The 12,095-nt window shown below is 32.3% G+C and overlaps 1 protein-coding gene across 2 annotated transcripts; it reads right to left on the bottom strand.

Moving 5' to 3' along the window:
* Positions 1–561: 561 nt before the first annotated feature.
* Positions 562–2,797, bottom strand: LOC108471598 (plasmodesmata-located protein 7). Of its 2 annotated transcripts, none has more exons than XM_053030421.1 (3): positions 1,910–2,797; positions 1,197–1,310; positions 562–841 (listed from the first exon to the last, which is right to left on the bottom strand). In XM_053030421.1, the coding sequence occupies exons 1-3, from the start codon at positions 2,730–2,732 to the stop codon at positions 801–803; spliced, it is 978 nt and encodes a 325-aa protein (XP_052886381.1). In that variant the 5' UTR covers positions 2,733–2,797; the 3' UTR covers positions 562–800. The 2 variants fall into 2 exon arrangements, with proteins under 2 accessions (XP_052886381.1, XP_017628686.2); XM_017773197.2 differs by having other exon boundaries at positions 562–953; positions 1,910–2,794.
* Between the last annotated feature and the right edge of the window lie 9,298 nt (positions 2,798–12,095).

The raw sequence follows: 12,095 nt of genomic DNA, 5'->3' as shown, positions 1-12,095 counted from the left end.
TCTTAAAGCAGCCTTAGTTAAAGCTTATTTCACTAACTTCAGAGTAAATATTTAAAGTATGTTGAAGCCATTGACACTTGTAATCTTTTATCATTTTTTGAAAATTTTATACTTAATATATTTTTAAAAAAAATAAGTAGGAAGTTGTTAGTGTATTTTAATTAGAAAAAAAAATGCCAAGCAAAACGTTTACTTGAAATTTAAAACAATCGTAGAAGGATAATTTGAAAAATGATTGTCGAACTCAAACTTTTCTTTTCTAAGTGGGTCATAATTTAAGTGCATTAATTGTTGTGAGTTAAATGAAGTAATAATTACTAGCTAGTAGATTATTTAATTAGTTAATTTTGGACTAAAAAAAATTTAAAGCTTTATTTAATGTGAATCCTATATTACAAATAGGGTTCTCTTTTGCTTTTAGGGCACCAAACTTTGAAAAAAGAAATAAATTTGTTTAAAGTAATATTGTTTACTTTAAAAAACTTTGACAGTGAATTTAGAGTAGTAATTAAGTGGGAAGATATTAGGATAAAAAACAATGATAATCTTATAAGATAACAATTATACATGGATGTTAGGATATTATTATAAGGAAACAGTAAAAGGAGAAAAGGGAGGAAACTTAGCACAAAAGTGTAAGGAAACAATGAATAATAACATGCACAAATAAAAATCACAGCTTTGCAATAACAATAAGAAATTGTTTTCTCTTCACATTAAGACAAGACAAGAAAAGCCAACTTTGTGAGAGTGTGGAATCTTAGCCTTTCACTGTTTTCTTCTTGGTTCTCCTTTTTCCTTTATAACTTTAAATTGGGCACGTCTTTCCATCTTGTCTTTGCTTTAGATAAAAGTTGGAACATCATAAACAAAAAAAAAAAAAGAAAAGAATAGAAGATAATCAATTCTACCCTTAATGATCTGGATTCTGGAAAAGTTGGAATATTATTTACCTGCATTAAAAGGAATAATAATTAATTGAATTTCAAAGAATCATGTCAGTATATACTGAATCAAATAAAAGATTATAGAAATTTTACTTTCTTTTCTTTTTGTAATTTATATATATATAGTTTATCATAGATATTCAGTAACCAACTCTAATTTAATTAAAATTATTTAAGTTAATTGACGTGAAAGTTTAATTTTATTAATATTTTTGTGTCAAGGAAAAAAAAAATGGTTATGTACTTTACCATTTCGGTCCACCACTTTTCTTAGGAAAGCAAGAAAAATGATGAGCAAAGCGATCCCAGCCAGTAATCCAATGATAATTGCAAACGTCTTCTCACCGTCGTTGCCAGATTTTTCTGCAAATAATATATCAATGCAAATGGATCACTCTCATTGACATGCTTCTTTTTCTTTTTAAGAAAAAAGGGCTAAACTATTTTATAGATTTATTATTTTATTCAATAAATAAAATATTTATAATAGCACAATAATGCAATCAGAAACTAAGCTGAACGAAAATAGTAACATAATTACGTAATTGGAAATTAAACTGAACTAGAAGAGATTTTCACAAAAACTTCAGACCTCATTCAACTAAAAGATTAGGTATAATGATGAACTATTTTAAAAGAGTTAAATTAATTTTTTAAGGAAATCAGATTAAAACATTAACCTTTCAATGATATTAGCATGGTAATTTCTTAATGATAATCCACCTATGCAGACTGTTGTATTTAATAATTTAATATTTAGTTAATATTTTTATTAAAAAGTTAATAATTCAACACCTTTTAAAAGATTTAAAGTTAAATTTAGTTCAAGAATAAATAGGAGTGAAATTGATAAAATATATAAGTTTAAAATCTACCATGTCATTTGGTATACTCAAATTAGGGCGTGGTAAATGAATTTACTTAAATTTGGTAAAAGAAAAGGGGTGTTTGAGAGGTTTTACCGTTATGGGATTTAGGATAATAGTGACCATTATCTCCAGCAGTGGAGAACCTAGCATAACACTTGCCTAAATACATGTCACCATAAGCGGCTGCCGCGCATTCGCTTTTCAGCCGTTGGATGGCGGAAGACAAACAATCCTGACATTCCGCCAAGCTAAGGTCCCCCACACATTGGGCCAAACCCTGGACTTCACCCGACCCACCGACTCTGAACAACCCTCCGCCGCCCATCAACCCCGCCATCATCGCATCTCTACCCCCTACAATCTCCGACTCCTTCTCAAACTCCACCGACGGCCCACACTTCTTGAGCACCACATTCTTATCCTCAACTCCCAGGAACGTAGCGTTGTCGTATTTAATGAAGCAGCCTTGCAGCTGCACCGCCCCACCACAAGATGTTGGGCATAAGGAACCGGTTTGGGTCACTGCACGGGCAACGCATGTGGCGCAGTCGGGCATGGAGAGATCACCACGACACTGGTAAAGGCCGTAAACAACATCTTGGGGACTTGAACCCACGATGGTGAAGTTGTTGTAGGAGGAATAAGTGGCTGAGTTAACAAGGGAAGTAAGCAAGGAGTTGAGGTTGGACTCATAGGGCGAGTCGGGTGCGTACTTTTGTTGGGTGCAGCCCCCGAACACGAAGGAATCAGTTGAAGAAGAAAGTGCTGTTTGGATGGGGAGAAAGGGGAAGGAGATAACGAATAAGGAGAGCGAAAGGAGAGAAGTGGCCATTGTTGGTTTGATTTGCTTTAGGGAGAGAGAGGGGATTGATACTGATAGCGAGAGGTTCACAGACATATCATGCAATGCCTTCATATATACTTAAAAGAAGTGCTTTGAGAGGCATTGCCACCTCAGATTCACAAAAAGGATGCATGGCCTTAATTTACCCTTTATTTTATAATTTTTATTCTAAACGATGTATTTAACAAGTTTGTTCTTTTATGCATCCATCCATATCAATACTATTTATAAAGTTTTTCATTCGTTTTAGAATCCGAGTTAATCACGTTAGTCAAGATGATATTCAAGTAAAGTATTCTTAATTTTTAATATTATAATTTTTTTAAAATAAAATTTGTTAATTCATTTCATAGGAAAAAAAAATAATGAATATTCGTTATAGGTTGCAAAGAACAAGTTTCATCAACACAACAAAGTCTTCAACCTCAGCATCAGCATTAACAGAACATTATGACACATTGACAGTTAGCTCTGTCATAACTCAAACACAACATATCTGAAGTGATTGCGAGCACTTAATACGATAAGGAAATCAGCATTGGATGGTCCAAAATGGCAAGCAAAAATTGACAAAAGAACCAAGTATCCACAAAAGTAGAGAAGAAGTAAACTTACATCAGACTTTAATTCTTATACAAAGTTTACTATTTGAACTTCAAACACTGATGATCTAAGTGAATACAACATAACCATCCCGTGGGCGAAGTTCCTAAAGGTGCCTCCTTTCTATATGCATGACACATTACTACGAAGTTCTTTGATTCAATAAGGTCTGGCTAGGTCCCTCCTCGAGTACCTTAATCTACAATTCTTGCAACCACAAACCAAACCCCTGTAAGTTCAAACGAATTTAGTGAGTTTCTTAATTACACAAAACATACCCTACCATAACGGGGCTCAATTAAATAATAATGATACAACAACTCCCTGCATTTTTGGGATATTTCTCTTAAGCTGTTGTAGTGGACTTTCTTTTATTCCCAATCCTATCCATTGGTTGATAGATTGTTGAACGATTACTCTCCAGCCACTCTATCAGCCCTCTTTGATAGTTCTTTTGAATGTCTCACCATTTCTGAGAACTCTATTCCTTTCTCTTACGTATGCCCATGTGGTTCTCATTATCTTACTATCATGCCTCGTCAACAACAACCTTCCGGCTTACCTTCCTAAAGGCCTTTAGTGAGTGTTCTCATCTATTTAGTCCATAATAGATTCTTTCCTTATACTAATTCTACATGACTTGCTTACCTTTCATCCTTTGGTGTGGCTAATAGGACCCCATGCCACCTTGGCGGACTAAATCCAACTTAGTTTAAATAGTGGTCCGATTACTTCTTTGTAATCTACTTAGTCGAATTACTGTATCCAAAGGTGTAGCACGCCCTCCTGCTATGACCCACTATAACCTTTAGTACTCATCCGAATGCCAATGTATAGTCATCTGAGTTCATGATTTCTCTTTCATACTACATTTTCCCAAAACTCGTCATTTGGCGGATACTACCTAAATGATTTCCCCTTATAGAGGAATAGTTTTGACATACACATCTATCATCTCATGTACTCATCTTTGTCAATGGGTTTTTTCTAACTTTTCCTTTCTTTATAGTTTAACCCACGTTCTCATGACAACTCCCTAGAATATAAGGTTTCTCTAAGCGTCCTCTGGTGGCACTTATTGGTGGATCCTTACCTACGATCCTCAGTTATACCAACTTTCATTTGCCTACACCAGGCACCATTAGTGTATCAACTTTCGTGACTAACCCTATGGGGTTACCATTGCAACACCCCCTAAGCCTTACCCGTCGCCAGAACAGGGTTATAGAGTATTACTGGACATTACAGATCAAATATGAACAATTCATAAATTATTCATACATAAACATTAATCATACAATAAATCAATTCATACTTTAACATATGTCTCACCAACATCTATCTCAAATTATATACATATAACAACCTAGGTACACGCCATATACCAAAAAGAAAAGTACTTCACCACAATGAGTTCAGGATCGACTTTGGATGCTGATTCGATAATATGACTTAAACCTAACTTACGCAAAGAAACAAACCGTACACTGAGTATAAACTCAGTGGTATTTCTATAATCCAAATACTTTAAAACAAAATAATTAAACATGCATATTTAATTTATACAATTTCCAAATCTATTCAATTAATCAATTTATATATATAAATAATTATCACACATTAAATTATCATCAATAACTATCTCAATAGCTTTTCCCACTTTGATTCACATAACATTTAACAATAGCAATACTTTTTTTCATGAACCCTTGGTTCATGTATTTCTTTTGCACAATTCAATGTCAAATTTCAAATTCACATTCAATATCAATCTTATTGCCAATTCATTTATTTACCCCATTAACACGACTCGGACTTTGGCAGATACACGAATCTAACCAAAACACACCAGTATGGCACCCAGTGCCTCATCGGATAATTTGAAGTAATAGATTGACACCGAGTGTCTCATCGGCCATGCCAAAGTAAGTTGGTACCTAGTACCTCATCGAATTTATCTGAAGAAATAATGTGACACCCAATGTCTCATCGACTCATGGTCGAAGTATTCCTGAACACTTCCAATCCTATGGCATGCCAACTATATCCAACTCAGCCCGATACAGTTAATAGGGTTTTCAATTCACTTTTCAACAACAATCAATATTCAATATTCAATTATCGCAAAATTCACATAAATCTCAATTCAATAGTTTTACATTTCAACAACAATCAATATTTTCATCAATCACAAATTCATATAATTTCAATTCAATATCAAGATAACAACAAACAACACTCACCTTAAGTACTTACTATACATATTAATTTAAAATACAACAAATAAAAGTTACTAAATTCAGAATATAGAAATATAAACCGTAATTTCCGAGCTATTCCTAGTTAACCTTGTCTTTTCCTTTCTTAGCCGAGGTCTCCAACTCAACGTTAGCTACGGAAATTAAAACAATTTAAAATCATCAATACACGCACACAATTTCACAATGAATTATTTCAATTTATACACAACTTTTTCCTAAATTCCAATTTAATCCTTAATCAAATCTAACCTTATTTTCTTCACAATTTTTTTCTTTATTTTTATTCAACTACCACTTAAAACTAAATTTAACTCTCTAATTTCACCATAAATCCCTAATTTCAAAATTCTCTCAATTTAGTCCCTATTACTCAAAACTTATAATTTATTTTACAATTAAATCCTTTTCTCAATTCTAACTTGAAATTCTATCAATTTAACCTCTAAGACTTCAATTTATTCAACATGAATAACATCTAAAAATCCACTAACTTTCAAAATTTCAACATAAATTAAGTAGTATTTTGTTCTAGGATTCCAAAAACATAAAAATTTCAAGAAAATGGACTAAATTGACTGACCAAATTAAGCTTGAACCTTAAAAACCCTAATTTTCCTTTTCTTTTCTTTCTTCTTTCCTCTTCTCTATTTTCGTTTCAACTTTCTGTTTGTTTTTTTCTATCTTTTGTTTCTTTCTTTCTTTATTTTGTTTTGTGTTTATTATATTATTATATTATTATTATATTATATTAAAATAATAATTACTTAAATAATAAGTAAATATATAATAATTACAAATATATGTTTATTATTTACACACATGGAATTTACTTTTACCACACACTTGTAAATTTTAGGTTTAATTATTTAATTAGTCCATTAACTTTTCTCTATTCCATAATTCAACTTTTTCCATATATTTAATCTAGTCCTTATACCTAATTACTCTTAATTTAAACAAATTCACCTATTCAAAACCTAATTAACTTAAAAAATATTTATGAACCCGTTTTACTAAAATGGAGACCCGAAAATACACTTTTCGGTACCCATAAATTTTGGGTCGTTACAACCACTCACATGCTTTACTGGCTTCTACATCTACTATTCTAGTAGTCCTTTCCCTCTTTATTTTTCCCTTTTTTATTATCGGATTCCTTCAACCCGATGGTTATCTAATGCATGCCTATACTTCTCTTTTCCTTATACCCCTCTCACGTTTAATGTCCTAACTGACTCTATTAGTTTTCATAGTGTAACAATGGTTCCTTATTTCAAGATACTAGTGTCTATCATCTCGGCAGACTATCTATGATGTCGTAGCATATTTCAACTATGGTCTTACACGATATAACCCCGTGTTTACCGTCCCGATGGATCATCCTGTATTCAATTTCCTGTTGGACTATCCTGTGTTTACTGTCCCGTCAAACTATCTATGATGTCGTAATGTCTTTCAACTAGGGTCTTACACAGTATAATCTTGTGTTTACTTTCTTGGCAAACTATCAAAGGATGTTGTAGCGTCTTTCAGCTATCATGATGCCATAGCGTCTTTTAATTATAGTCTTACTCATCCTTATCATAATGTCATAGCATCTTTCAATTATGGTCTTACTCATTTTAGGCGTATGGCCTCTGATCAATCCCATGGCCTAGCCATGATATTTATTTATTTTTCCGATTGTAATCCAACCATTCATCCATTCACCATCCTAGCCTTGATGCTCGAGTACCGCAGTGTCCCCTCCATAGGGCTCGGAGCTTCGCCTATCACGGGTGCACACAACAATACAATATGTCAGTATCTAACAAAATCACATATTCTCCATTTTCCCTCCTAACTTCGCCTAAACCCAACAATGTTTCCTTTACATACATTATATGCATTCCATGGACGCAACACCATTGAATCGTAGCTAACTCATGCACATTGAACTATAACGACTGATACTTTTAAACCTATGTAACCTTACAACATACTTAGCATCTCATGGGTTGAATGAAGAAACTTGCCTGATACTTCTTCGCCTTGTCCACTTAGGTTTCTCGAACGTCATAGCTCTCATTCTCATAGCAGCTAAGCATGAAAACCAAATAATGGGTTGAACGCAGTAATCCTTCTTTAAACTTAGTTTTCTAGAAGTAAGAAAAACCCTAAAAAATTGTTTCTAGAAACATTTAACTCTGTTTTTAAATCTTACGTACACTAAAGATCCATAGCCTTACTAGGTTACTAGATTATTTATTTTTCCTACTTGAACCTCGTAATTATCTCTCCATGCAGAGCTTCCCTTAACCGTCTCTTCTTCGAAGCAACACAAGAAGAAGATGAAGAAGAAAGGTGATAGTGCTCTATAATAACATATTTTTATGTATTAATCATGTGTTTATTCTGAGCTTGATCCTACTAATTTGAGCTATTTATGTCTTTTTATCTTTTAGGGTCTGATTTGGAGGCAAAAGCAAAATTAATGGACAAAAGTGCGAATTTGGAGACACAATGGGCTGATATGCGACACAAGAAAAAGATTGTGCCAAAAGTGCAAGCATGGAAGACACAAGGACTAAAAACGTAAAAAAAAGAGATTTTATTCTATAAGACTCCATTTTATTTATATTAGGATAATTTATATTAGGATAATTATTAGGATTATTTAAATTTTAGGATTTTATTTTAATTATCTCTATTTATCTTTAATTAAATGTATTTATCTTTTTAGAATTTAAGTTAAATTAGACTATCTCCCTAGCACTATAAATAGGGATGAAGTGACTCTATTTGGGTTCATCTTTTTCTGTAAACACTCTCCCCCTAAAAGTCTAGGCTTTTGTTTCTTCATATTTTCTTTCAATAAAAATTCCCTTTTCCCTTTTCCCTTTTTATATTTATTTTCTTTTCCACCATTATCATGAGCCACTAAAACCTATCTAGCCGAAAGTTGTCAATATTCCCCAAAAAAGGTTCTTGAGGCCTAGAATTCATACTTAGCCTTCTCGCCAAGTATTCATCGTTTCTCCGCACTACGGGCTGACGCTTCCATCCATGGCCCTTAAGAAGTAAGCTTTTCAACATATGCAAATGCGACTGCTTTGTATGTTTTGGAAGGATTGCACAGTCGGTTCGTTAACTTACTGCGTCAGAGGTTGGCGAGCCAAAGAGACAAAATGGCGTGGGATTCGCCATTGAGAAGCGTTGATCTAGCATAGATTACTGGCTAGAGTTAGGTTCACTAAAAATCGTAAGTCTAATCTTTGGAGCTGGTGGTCGTAGGCGTCCTCTTCCACTATAACTGGCTTACTTGACTTGAGGAGGGTCATTTAAAAGCCAAGGATCGAACCCAAGGCGGAATGAGACAACTGGAGGCTGGAATCTACCAATAAGAATTTCTTTTCCTTCAACTCTCTTTATTATTTTTACTATTTTCGTAATCACAATTTCAGTCAACTTTAGATTCTATTTTTTTTATTTTTTCCAAATCAAATCTCTAATTCTGTTATTTTATTTTTTTCTGTCACGCAGGTTTTCTTGGGCACGATTCTGCCCAGGATTTCGAGAAACAAGCATTCGTATAATTCGGTCCCTGAGGATTCGACTCGACTTCCCCTTTACTATTATCTTTACGATTATTTTTACTATATTACAGGGAATAGGATATTTTTGGTACTCTCAACAACAGCATCAAAAGGAAAATGAAACAACTTGGAGAAGAAGTTTTTCGAGAAGTCATTTCTCGGCTATTTATAGCCTTTTCCGCATGATCCTCAACCGTGCCACATCCACCCATTCTCAATCATTTTGTCCCTTATTAAGGAACCAGCTAGTTCTAATCCGATCGAACCGGAATTTTATTTCAACCATGCTCCATTCCATTTCTCACTTTTCCCTTAGAGACCGCCAACTTATGGTTTTTTTCAATTTAACCCCTAAAGTTCTTAATTTTCAGGTTTAAAGGATTTCAGATGTGACAAGAAAACAAAAAAATCATCCCTAAAATCACTTTAAAAGAAAGACTACATGTATAAGCAATGCTAAAAAACGTGCTACAAGGGCGTACAAAAGCTTCTAAAAGTGAAGAGTGATTAAACAATGGAAAACAAACAAAAAACCATATGAAACTTAAGATCACACAAGTCCAAACCGACTCGTGAAATCATTTATTATTCTGAAACTCTCTCAAAATAGAAACAAATTAAAAAGTTGACGAAGAGCCATCCATTTTTCAAGAGAAACTTCTGGTGGCCACTAGAATTTCAGTGAGGACAAGCACCATTATCTATCCATCACAAATTGTGAAGACAATAAAAATACTCACAAAATATATCTGCAAACTAAAAAAAGAGAAAGCACATAAAGTGAATGAGAAGAAGAAAGAAAGAGAGGGTTGGTGGGAGGGTGAAAAAAGTGGGCAGTAGCTAGTCCGAAGGTTGGCATTGTCGTTTGGCAAAACAAAAGAGAAGAAGCAAACGACTTGGAAAAAGTTTTTAAGGTTTTGAAATAATGATTTTTGAAAGAGAATATTATAAATTAATTGGATATTAATTCACTTTAAAAATACTAAAACTTAAATTTAAAAATATTTTTTATTATAAGATATTTATGTGTTTTAATAAGTTTATAATTTTTTAACATTAATCTCATTATAGGTTCTTATCATATTTTCTCTATTTGATACAATATCTAAAACTACCCATAGCCCCTTCCTAAACCTTAAATAGGAGGATAATGCACTTTAGCGCACTCGAACCCACGTCCTCCTACACTGGCAATAATACCAATGCCAATCAAGTTAAGACTCAATCGACTTTTCAATGCAAATTTTATCTTTAGTGATAGATGTTGATTTTTATACTTTTCATATAAACTTTATTTTCACCTACAACAATGTGAGTATCATTTAACATGTTTGTTTAAATTGATATCAAGAGTTATCAATTTAAAAAATAAATAAATTAAAAATATTATAAAATAAAAAGTGAGGTTATATATGTCGTATCCACTTTAATCAATTATGTTTAACTTTCGCACTTTTCCTAAGCTCACTTTATGTTATCATTTTTAATTTTTATTAATATTTATAATCTAAAAAAGTAAATATCACATGCACTTGCATGACAAAATCTTGTACATTATTGATGTAAGATGTAAAAAATTTCTTTTTATCACCCACGTAAGGTTGAAAGATAATCTGATGTAGAAAAATTAACTCTAAGCAGTTACATTATGTGGGATTTTTTAAAATTTTACATGTCTGTAAAAAAGTTAGTATGCTATCTTTTGTCTATTTATTAGCTTTCTATCTCTGCTTGATTTCGGATAAACAGATAATTATTTTAACTAATTTAATTAAATTAAATTTTAAAAGATCTTTTAAAAATATATACCAAAATTTTTATTAAATAAAATGGAAAAAATCTATGGTAGCCATAGATTATTTTAAGTTAAATTATGGTTATAGTCCTCTATTATGTTTAAATTTAGGATTTAATATTTAAATTTTAATTTGACATAATTTAATTCATGTACTTCTATAATATCATTAGTTAGTCCAAACAATTGACACGTCTAATTATGCCGGTTAAAGTGTTGAGGTTGGATTTTTTCTTAAAAATATCCATTTCAACTTATCATGTCGAAATACTTTTGGTTTGTGTTAGGAATCTGGTTTCAAGAAAAATTCACATCATTTTAGTCAAAATAGTTAAAGGGTTGGGTTAACTAATGTTATTGTAAAAGCAAATAACCATATTATGTCAAATTAAAATATGAAGACTAAATCTCAAATGTAAGTATAATAGAAAGATCAAATCTGCAATTTGATAGTTATGTTATAATGGCAAAAAAATATAGACACATGACATGAGGAAGGCCCAAGGCCCAATAGAGCATATAGATTATCACATGAGGAAGGCCCAAGGCCCAATAGAGCATATAGATTATCTTTTTTTGTACATATCACAAATGGAGGAGGGAGATAACAATCACAAGGTTTGAACCTGGTATTTAGGATGTTAACAAGGGACTTAACTACTACACCTTTTATAGACAACCATATCAGTCTGAGCAGTTAATTTCGAGTTCATTGGGCCTCAATTTTCTTGAATTACAGGGTTATATGGTTTTTTTTTCTTTTGAAATTGACTTTTAAGCTAATTCTAGAGCCAAGTTGAGTTTAATTTGGTTTTAGAATTAAGGTTAGAGATGTAATGTTAAGATAAGGGATAAAATTGAATTTTTTTTTTCAAAATTGCAGGGAGTTGAACTTTGGCAATCAAAATTTGATCATTCATTTTAGGTTTCAACTAGGAATTTATTTTAATTTGAAATAGAAATGAGATTGAGCTTTTTTTTTCCTCAAATTTGAATTAAGATATGGTTTTTGAATGTAAGCTTTAATTTTAAATGTAACGGCTTGACTTTCAGTGGTATCGAAAAATGTGGTTTTGGAACCATGTTTTCGTAAATCGGGTCCGTAAATATAAAATCGGAATCTTTATGAAGTTTGGATAAAAATATATTGAAAAATGATCAAGTAATTTCGTCAATAAAATGGTTAATTAAAGCCCATGGA

Source organism: Gossypium arboreum, chromosome 7 (assembly GCF_025698485.1).
Source record: "Gossypium arboreum isolate Shixiya-1 chromosome 7, ASM2569848v2, whole genome shotgun sequence".
Lineage (NCBI taxonomy): Eukaryota > Viridiplantae > Streptophyta > Magnoliopsida > Malvales > Malvaceae > Gossypium > Gossypium arboreum.
Note: the sequence above shows the minus strand (reverse complement) of the source record. Positions and strands in the feature narration are given on the sequence as shown.

Bases quoted from the DNA above. Each gene is read 5' to 3' on its own strand.
- LOC108471598 (XM_053030421.1), bottom strand. From the start codon at position 2,732: ATGAAGGCATTGCATGATATGTCTGTGAACCTCTCGCTATCAGTATCA. The intron at 1,311-1,909 runs GTAAAACCTCTC...TATTATTTGCAG, and splicing joins TTATCCTAAATCCCATAACG to AAAAATCTGGCAACGACGGT. The intron at 842-1,196 runs GTAAAGTACATA...TTTTATCTAAAG, and splicing joins AAAAGTGGTGGACCGAAATG to CAAAGACAAGATGGAAAGAC.